This window comes from Elaeis guineensis, chromosome 3, assembly GCF_000442705.2.
Source record: "Elaeis guineensis isolate ETL-2024a chromosome 3, EG11, whole genome shotgun sequence".
Lineage (NCBI taxonomy): Eukaryota > Viridiplantae > Streptophyta > Magnoliopsida > Arecales > Arecaceae > Elaeis > Elaeis guineensis.
The window spans coordinates 88,669,292-88,678,462 of NC_025995.2; the positions used below are offsets into that span (position 1 = coordinate 88,669,292).

Below are 9,171 nucleotides of genomic sequence, written 5' to 3' on the forward strand. Positions count from 1 at the left end.
ATCATCAAAGATAGTGGAGCTACCTCACTGGAGAGCTCCTCGGAGTGGTTCCAATTCCCGAGAGTACCACCGAATGTGAGGTTTCGTATGGTAGCAGTGCTCGTCTGGATCTTGTTGATGATCGACAATGCACTTTTCATGCATAAATTAAATTTAAATATTATAAATTTAAATAAATTTGATAAATTTAAATTTAAATATCAAAAATTTAAAGAGGAGGGAATGGCGTGTGGCGACGGCAACAGTGACGGTGACGGTAACGGCCATGGTGACATCGCCATCACCGTCACTAATACTCACCAGGCAGCGTAGGAAAGAAGAGGAGGTGGTATAGGCACTAGGGCATGGGTCCAGTAGAGTGGTGTTCCAGTGGTGCAGCTGGAGAAGAAGGGGGGAGATAGAGGACGGTGGATCTGATGAGGGGAAGGCCGATCTGGCATGGGGATGGTGGCAGGGGAAGAAGGGGGGAGGCTAAGGCACCAAGATGGGGGCTATGGCCAGTTTCTTACAGTGTCGGGGGAAGAAAGGGGGAGGCGGGGAAGAAGGGGGAGGGTGCAGGCTTAGGGATAGCTGATCCAATGTGAGGATGCCGAATTCAAGGAGGGGACGATGATGCGGGGGCTAGGGCATGGGGATGGGGGCTCAGGCGATGCGGTGGGGGAAGAAGGAGGACCGAAGACAAGGGAAGAAGGGGGAGGCAATGGAGAATGAAACCAAGTGGTCCGGGATGGGGGTGATTTTTAAGGCAAAGTATTGGCGACGAATAACTTGCATTGCTAAAGCCGTCGCTAATACTAATTATTTAAAACTAAATTTATATGCCATCGCTAATAACAAAAAAAGTCATCACTAATAAATTTTTACTCGATAAATATTATTATTAGTGGTGACTTGTTTGCCGTCACTAATAGCTGTCGCTATTACACTATTTTCTTATAGTGGTCTGAGCTCCTCGAAGATCAACAATGTCCCTTGTGCACTCTCTTGTCCTCTTATACTCGGTCTTTTGCCCTCTATCATTTGTAAAGCTGGAGATCATATTGATGACACTAGCTGTTGGTCGGTTGTTCTCCTTATTGTTCTGGTGACTCCCATTCTAAATCTTATTGAGGCGGTACTTGATGTCATGAACTTTTCGCTCAAGATCTTCTTCCCAACGAGGCTTTTCAGTCTGTAGGATAGCCTAGAATCGAGCCTCCGCCAGAGGAGGTAGGAGGTCACCGTCGTTGGTCTTCTTTCCTCAGGCTTCGATGGGAAGGTAATCGATGGGAGGCAGAAGCAGGAGTAGAGTAGAGGGCTCGATGGGGGGCTGATCCCAAGCTTTGAGACGAGATGGTGGCTATGCCAAGAAAGAGCCATCTGAGGTGCCGGCTCTGAAGAGGATGTTGCTCCATCGCCTGCTAGAGCCACTGCACGATGTTGACCAACATCTATATCTGTTGGACCATAATATCAAATGGTTGTGGATCCACCATAACAGGGAGAGGCAGCAAAGTTGTGTGCTCTTGTTCTTATCATCTTCTCTTTTCTCTATTAGTGGGCTTGATTCTTTCTTTAGCGCTAATCTATTACTGCAAGACTCCAGTTTGATGATAAGTCAATTGGAGCTTGAGAATAATAGAGAAAAGAAAGTATGAGGGAGTGAGAGCACAAGGGCGTTCTTTGGAGTTTAGCTCCCATAAGAGTCTCTTTGCTATCTCTTTATATAGAGATAGAGCCGTAGGCTCTTATATCGGAGTCCGATAGGCCGTTTGACCCCTAATCCCTAGGTTGCTAGACCTCAATCTGATAGACCATTAGGATAGAAAATCTGTCCACTAACCAGTAAATCAAGATTGTTAGTCGTGGATATCAATTGCGGATCATGCCCATATTCTGAAAGTTGTTGGGAGATTTCAAAAATCACCTATGTAGCTGAGTAGGCTGGTGACTTAAAGTCAGTACAAACCTGAGGTTTTGCCTTAGATGTATCAGTGCCTATGCAGATTATTGGGCCCCATTTTTTGTTGTCGGTTGGATCTCGATCTTAGAGTCAGTAGTCGTCCAAGCCAAAGTTCGGACAGAAACTAATGGCATAAGATCGTTCGGCCTTGATTTTTTGGCTCTTCATAATAGTCTTGATGAATCGTTGATGAATGCCTAATCATAATATGAGAAGGAAAAGTCAGGTTGGAAGGTGGATAACCTCCACAACAACTATTTTTATCAAAACTATATTTTTTATCCATCACTCGGTCACTATCCTATGTTTCATAAATATATAATTAAAACATCAATTAGTTTGACAAATATTGCAAACAGATCGACCAAAGGTTGGAAGGCATTTATGAACTTGTACAAGTCATAAAAAACTTCTTAAGTCAAGTGAATAATGACCATTATTAGCCGAAAAGGATGGGCGATCACTCCTACCTCACTTCACATGCATCCCATGTGCAAACACTAGAGACAGCCAATCAAACCATATCATGATCAAGCCTGGTTCCCTCTAAATAAATATATTACCAAATTCTTATCCCCAACCATGTACATACACCGATAAATAAGCACCACACATAATATCAAAGAATCGATTGGGCACCACAGTTTAAATTGTCTACACAAGTAAGTATGTCAAACAACACCAAGGTTTAAAAAAAAAAAAAAACTTATTCAAGTCACTGCCTGTTATAATGATTATAATGGCCATTATTTGCTTAAAACCTCATGAGCACAATTTATTTTATCTTTCTTGCCACCTCCAAAAAAACAATTTTATTTTATTTAGCAAAAAAAATGATGAATAACGGCCATTTCAATAAAATAAAAAAGTCAAATAAATAACTATTTTTAAAATACTTACGATTAATATGTGTAACATAACTGATGCCTCGTAGACCATTATAATGGCCATGATGTTACACCATGATCAGTATTAACATTCCTATTTGCCAAATTATGAAGCTTGTAGGATACCAGCGTCGCAATTAGCAGTCTTCCAACCTTTACCAAAAAAAAAAAATAGCAGTCTTCCAACCACACCTAATCACCATGAACTTTGCTTCCAATACAACTTTCAAATTTTTAAAATTTTTTTACCAACGTTGGTGTAATCTATTCAAGAAATGAAATAAAGAAGTGACGCCTTCACCAACTGGTAGTTAGATCTTTGCCACCTGTCATGGCTTGTCCGCCAGGGGCATTTCGGGCACGTCAGGGAAAGACCACCAAAGATTTTAAGATCTCCGCTAATTTTGAACAAAGTCTCGGTCATTTCTGGCATCCAACTCCAGCAGCTAATCTTATTACAAGCCCCAGAGAGAGAGAGAGAGAGAGAGAGAGGGAGAGCCCGCTGGCTTAAAAAAGCTGCGACTCCGCTCCGGACGCGCAATGGCGATCTCCGCCTGGATTCTCGTCTCCTGCCTTCTCCTCTTCTTCTCCCCAGCCTCCGCCACCGACAGCACAAGTTAGCTTTCTCTCTGTTCCTCTGTCTTTAGATCTCGGCAATTAATCCAAGTATTACAGTCTTTTCTTACTGTGGATTTGCCAAAAATTCGATTTTTGTATCCATTGTTGCCTCATTTAAGCTCAGATCTTTTAGTTTTGTGCTGCATTGTGTGATTCAGTGGTTGAATCATCCTACTGGTTGGAATTCTTGATCTGATTTGCTTGCGTGACTCCAATGGAGTATTTTTTTTGTTTTTTCCTTCTTTGATGTTGAAAGATGTGATTTTTTTTTCTGGTTGGGGAAGCAACAAGGGACAGATAGATCTGGTAGCATGAATGGTTAGTGCTTTCAGCCTGGATATGGATTTGGGGTACCATGCATGATCTTGTGTTTCATCCATTGAATCTTTTCTGATGCTTTGGTTGTTTGCTAGCATCTTATTTCGATCGTGGAATGTACCCTCTGTTTGTCTTCTTCTGATTGTTAAAATCATATCTGTTGCTTCTTTTCTGATGCTTTGGTTGTTTGCTAGGATCTTATTTTGATCATGTAATGTACCCTCTGTGTGTCTTTTTCTGATTGTTCAAATCATATCTGTTGCCTTGACAGGATGCTGAAATCTCCATTATTGATTGTCTCAGTTGAGATCTTTGAATCCTGAGCCAGATTAAGTGACCCACAGAGATTATTCCTCCTTTGATATGGGTTGCTTCTCTTGGTCTTGCTGGCATCCATCTATGGGAAAGAAATGGGTGTGGTTCTGTTGTTGGATCTGATGGCAATTTTACTATTTTTTAAAATAATTTTTATATCCTTTTCTGGTTTTTTGATAATTTATGTAAGCCTTAGAGCATGGTTCTCTTCCCTTTTTACTTTTTCTCACTTGAGAAAAGGGAAAAGCTAGAGGGCATGCAGGTATTCAACCCCTGCTTACCTCCAAGGAAAGAAACCATGGCAAGTTGTTGATCTTGGAACGAGACACTTGTGGCTGTGGATGTATGAGCCACGTTGTATGTTGTTACTTTTTCCACAGGCTTCCCAAGTTTTGCTATATTTCCTCCTTGTATTCAGGTGATGGTAGGACTGCAAATGGATTGAGTCGACCTATCATCCAACTTGGACCTGACCAATGCATATTTGAGTACATGTGGGTTGCCAAGTTTTGAAAGTGGCAAGTAGTATTTGGAATTGTGGAAACCAGAAAATATGGTTTAAACTTTATGATAACTGGCAACCACCTATCACCACCCCCATCACCTACCATGGACCACCATCGCCACCTTCCGTTGCCGCCTCTGTTAAGTATGGTTTAGAATTTATGAAAATCTGGAGATGCTTGGGTTGTCCATGTCGCCTATGACAACTTTATCGCTCATAGCATCTCTTCTCCATCATCCAAGAACTTCCCTGTTGATCCTGAACCCCCATATCTCGAAATGCTTTCAGGTTGTTCTGTGCAATCAAAGGAATGATTGGACAAGCTTTTTCTCATCTAGAGACTACTGGATGAGCCAATGGTTCCTGTACCTTAGGAGTGAGTGTTGCTTGATCTGCAGAAGAGAAGGTGATCTTTTTCTTAGAGTAGTGAATGAATGTCCACGTACTAGACTTGACATCTCTATCCTCCACCACCAAAATCCCAACAAATTCCCCTTTTACTTTCTTACTAGTTACAATGACATTCATGATCTCTGGGTTCTCGTATTTACATAGTTACTTGTAGCTGTAGCATGTATCACAATATTGAACATTTCTAAATTTTATACATCAAGGTTTAGATATTGTATGACTAGAGTCTAGCACAAAAACCAGGGTGGAGGCATAAAGTGGGAAAAAGAGCATGTCGTGATCGCACACGTCTTGCTCTTCCGTCCAACGTTGTGTATGTGCCACATGAGATCCTAGCCATGGATGACGTACAGGTGCATGTGGTTTCAGTTTTATATATGCTAGATCTTGACATGTAAGATACTCATGAAAAGAAGCATAGACTATGAGGTGGCACGAGCTGGCTAGTGTTGCTTACAGATGATGGAGGAGATGGGTAGGATAAAGAAGAGGGAAGTTAGTGTTCTCTACTTGAAATGCTTATACTTGTTCGCTTTAATTTTTATCTCTGTTTTGTCATTACTTCTTAAACCTGCCTGAGGAATAGTTTAGTGCAAGCTTGTCATTTTTGTTCTAGATGTTACTGGTGTGGCACAACTGGAAGGTGTCTGGTCTTGGTTATATTCGTTCTTGTACGTGCATTGCACTTCCTGAAGAAGTTCCTACATGTAATCCTTTTCTGCTTGCTAATCTTTTAAATGTCATCTGTACTACAAAATGTGAAAGGCCTCATGGCTAATGGGATGCTGTGTCTCGAAGATTTTATTCATAAGTCTATTTGTGTTCATTTTACAACAGTACAGAACTGATGAATGTGTTCTCAATTTATGAGATTCACTGTCTTTGATTGTGTTTTTTTCTTAACACTGCATGAAAAGAGACAGCTGCAATAAATGTAAACCATGGATTGAAGTTCCACCTGAAAATTCAGAACCAAAATTAAAAGGCTTTGATTTCTACTGTAACTAATCTGAAACTAGGTTTAGTTTTGGAGCTCCATCTGAAACTCAGGGAGCCAGATTTATTATATGCATGTCTGTTCATGATATTTTTTGTCATTTTTTCATTTCTTACATGTTGGGAACCTTTTCTCTAGATTAAAGTTAGATTTTGAAAGTTTTGGAGAAACTGGAAGTAGCAAAAAAGTTATTTCTTTTTTTTTTTTGTGTGGCATAGGTTTGTTTATTACATATTAGAAATCTCATGGGCAGCACTGTTGTTATGTGTTAGAGTGCTGATAAGAATAAAATTGTATTACCGTGTAAACATGCTAGTTTGGATTATTTCTTTTTTGGAGCATTTCCTTTTTTTTTTTGGTCTAAATGTGAAGCCATAAAAGGACGCATCCAGAGTTTCTGAGTAATCAAATACACTATACCTTGGCACATGATATATCTTTGTTACCATATTATAGTTCTGCCTATTTCCTAATTTTAAAAATGAAATTTTTTGGCTTTCTCTATATATTCCAACCTAAGCTGCTGCAAATAGAGCCAAAACCGTCAAATTTGCTGAAACTCTCGATATGAGATATCAATTGCTTCAGTTGAAAGTGAAACCAAACCTCCAAACTTTGATTAAAACTAAAGAGCCTTTCCGCTTTCTTGCTTTTTTATATGGTTTACTTTGCTGACGAGATATGATTCAAATGCATGTAATCTCAATGACAAGTCTAAGTCTCTTCACATATTGCATTCCATTTCTGTTTTCATTAAACTGCATGCTGCTATCAACAATTTGTACCTATACATGGTCCCGTCCATTCTTTGTCAGTTAAACACTGAATGGTTTTATCTTGAAGGAGTAATAGCTTCAGCATGAGGCTGACGTAAAATTCACATATATGTGAAAAGAATTGGTCTTTGGTCCCCATATATAGACTACTGGAGCAGCTGGTGGAACAAACTTATGGAGCTGCACAGAGATGATCAGTAGATGCAAAATAATTTAGAAACTCTCTTGTTGTGTGAAGTGCTTAGAAGTTTCAGCAGTTACCTGCTGTTCAGTTGTATCCTGCACGATATGCTAAAAACTGTCCTCGCTCGGGAAATATATTGATTCTTTGGAAATACTGAAGTTCCTCTTGCATGTTGCTGTTTTAAGAGGTTTACCAGATGCAGGCTTATCCCTCTTTGCAAATTGACCTATCCGCATAAGTTAAATTTTGCATTTCTTGAGATAGTGTAAGAAAGGTAACTGAGAAACCTCAGGACATTTCCAATAACAATGGTTTGGAGTATACTATGTTGGAAATGAAAAATTTAAAGGAGACAGATACCTTGAAACTAAAAAAGAATTGCAGTGTACAAATGGAAATCCTTCTAAAATTGCCACATGATTACAATTGGAACACTGATGTGGTAAAACAGATTCTTCTTGGTGTATCAGTTAAAATTTGCTTATTCTCTGAGAGAACATATAATTGAGGTTTTATCTTTGATTTTATGAAAAAAATACAATGTCTGAGCAGCCAAAATGTTACTGATATCCTCTTTGTTAGGAGTTGACTATGTGCAGTATTGGTGCTATACTTGATGAATCTTCCCATGTCCCTTTACTCAAACAAGAAACAAGTGTAGGAAATGATGCAAAGAATAGAGAAAGGAGTCCATTATTTTGGTGGAGAAGTTGCAAATGAATGCATGAGATGGGAATGAGATTTGATTGTGTGAAATGAACAATTAATCAGATTGCTTTCAGTAAATTTTTTCATCTCTAGAGATACATTGTGCAAATAAACTATCTACTTGTATCGTAATATTGAGCCATGAAGATGGTCTGAAGACTTGAAATTCCTAAGGTCACTGGCGGATGTGGGAACAATCACTTGGGCAATACATCAATTGAGAATTAAGAAACCTCTGGTGGATATGAGGATGCTCACTTGGGAAATCCGTCAGGTAAGAATAGAAGTGATGAGGAGTTGACTTTTCTGTGGTTCGGTGCAATGATCTGATGATGCCTTAAATAAGATGAGTTTTGCAAGAGCTAACTTGGAAAACTGGAATCAACAAGCAATTGGGTCTCTTATAAGTATTGAAGGTTAAAGAACGTTCATGGTCAACCCCACATAGTTGGAACAAAGCTTGTTCCCCATAATTATACCTGTGACAGATTTATATTCCTTGGTTTCTCAGAATTCGAGACAAATCTTGTGCTTTCTTTCTCCTTTTCTGTTTATTTTTAAGCTCATCAAGCATGGTTGCTTCCTTGCTTATAGTGAATTAAAATTCCACTGTTCTATGTTGGTGCTGAATTGTTAAACAGGCCTTGACTGCAGAACGGATTAGCTGCTTTCTGAGGTTTTAATTGCTCAATTTATTCCTCTCCCATCCTTTTCCTATATATTTTCTTTTCATCCGCAGACAATCCTGCTGATCAGCTTGTGGCAGTGATCAACAGCAATCGGACTGCTCACAAATCAAGCGTACTCTTCGACAACCCTGGTCTGGGCTGCATCGCCCTGCAGTATATCCAAGCCTATCAGGGCCAGTGTGATGAGGTGGGCGGCAACAAGAAGCCCTCTGACTCCAGCTTTGCTGACACATTTGCACCCAACTGTGGAGTGGAGGCCCAAACACTCGCTCCTATCACTGGAAGGCTTCTTGCTTGCCAGTCCAGCTACGTCTCTCCCGACCAAGCCTTCTCTGATATCTTGATTAAAAATGCTCGAAGCCTGCAGATATTGTATGATAAGAACCACACGCAGGTCGGTGCGGCGGTGAGGGGCACGGATGGTGGGGCACCATATTTCTGGTGTGTATTATTCAGTGGTGGCAAGACTAACAGCACCTTTGTGTTGGAAGGTGGGGTGGCGAAGACAGTTCGACCGGGTTGTTTCAGTGGCAACAATGATGATTGCAGTGGTTCTGCCAGACTTGGCGTCGGGCTATGGCAGATGGTTGTTGGGGTTTTGATAGCTATTGCTTGTGCTGTTGGCTTATGAGTGTTTACATTTTCTGCCACTGCAACACATCATTTGTTGTTTGTAATTCTTTTTTGTGATTCAAATATTTTCTAAACATTTTGAGAGTTCTGTTGTTTTCTAGAATTTAGCAAATGCTGTTATAGTTTTGTCAGTTTAATCCTGTATCACTTCTTGACTTCTTTGTAGTATTATGCGTTGATTTTCCATA

The 9,171-nt window shown here is 40.0% G+C and overlaps 1 protein-coding gene across 2 annotated transcripts; it reads left to right on the forward strand.

Moving 5' to 3' along the window:
• Window positions 1-3,254: 3,254 nt before the first annotated feature.
• LOC105041839 (uncharacterized) lies at window positions 3,255-9,171 on the forward strand. Of its 2 annotated transcripts, XM_010918885.4 has the most exons (3): window positions 3,263-3,445; window positions 4,037-4,179; window positions 8,401-9,171. In XM_010918885.4, exons 2-3 carry the CDS (start codon window positions 4,176-4,178, stop codon window positions 8,979-8,981), a joined length of 585 nt encoding a protein of 194 aa, XP_010917187.1. In that variant the 5' UTR covers window positions 3,263-3,445; window positions 4,037-4,175; the 3' UTR covers window positions 8,982-9,171. The 2 variants fall into 2 exon arrangements, with proteins under 2 accessions (XP_010917186.1, XP_010917187.1); XM_010918884.4 differs by lacking the exon at window positions 4,037-4,179 and having other exon boundaries at window positions 3,255-3,445.

Excerpts from the sequence above, each read along its gene's own strand:
- LOC105041839 (XM_010918884.4), top strand. The coding sequence starts at position 3,370 with ATGGCGATCTCCGCCTGGATTCTCGTCTCCTGCCTTCTCCTCTTCTTC. Across the intron at positions 3,446-8,400 it reads CTCCGCCACCGACAGCACAA|ACAATCCTGCTGATCAGCTT; the intron begins GTTAGCTTTCTC and ends TTTCATCCGCAG.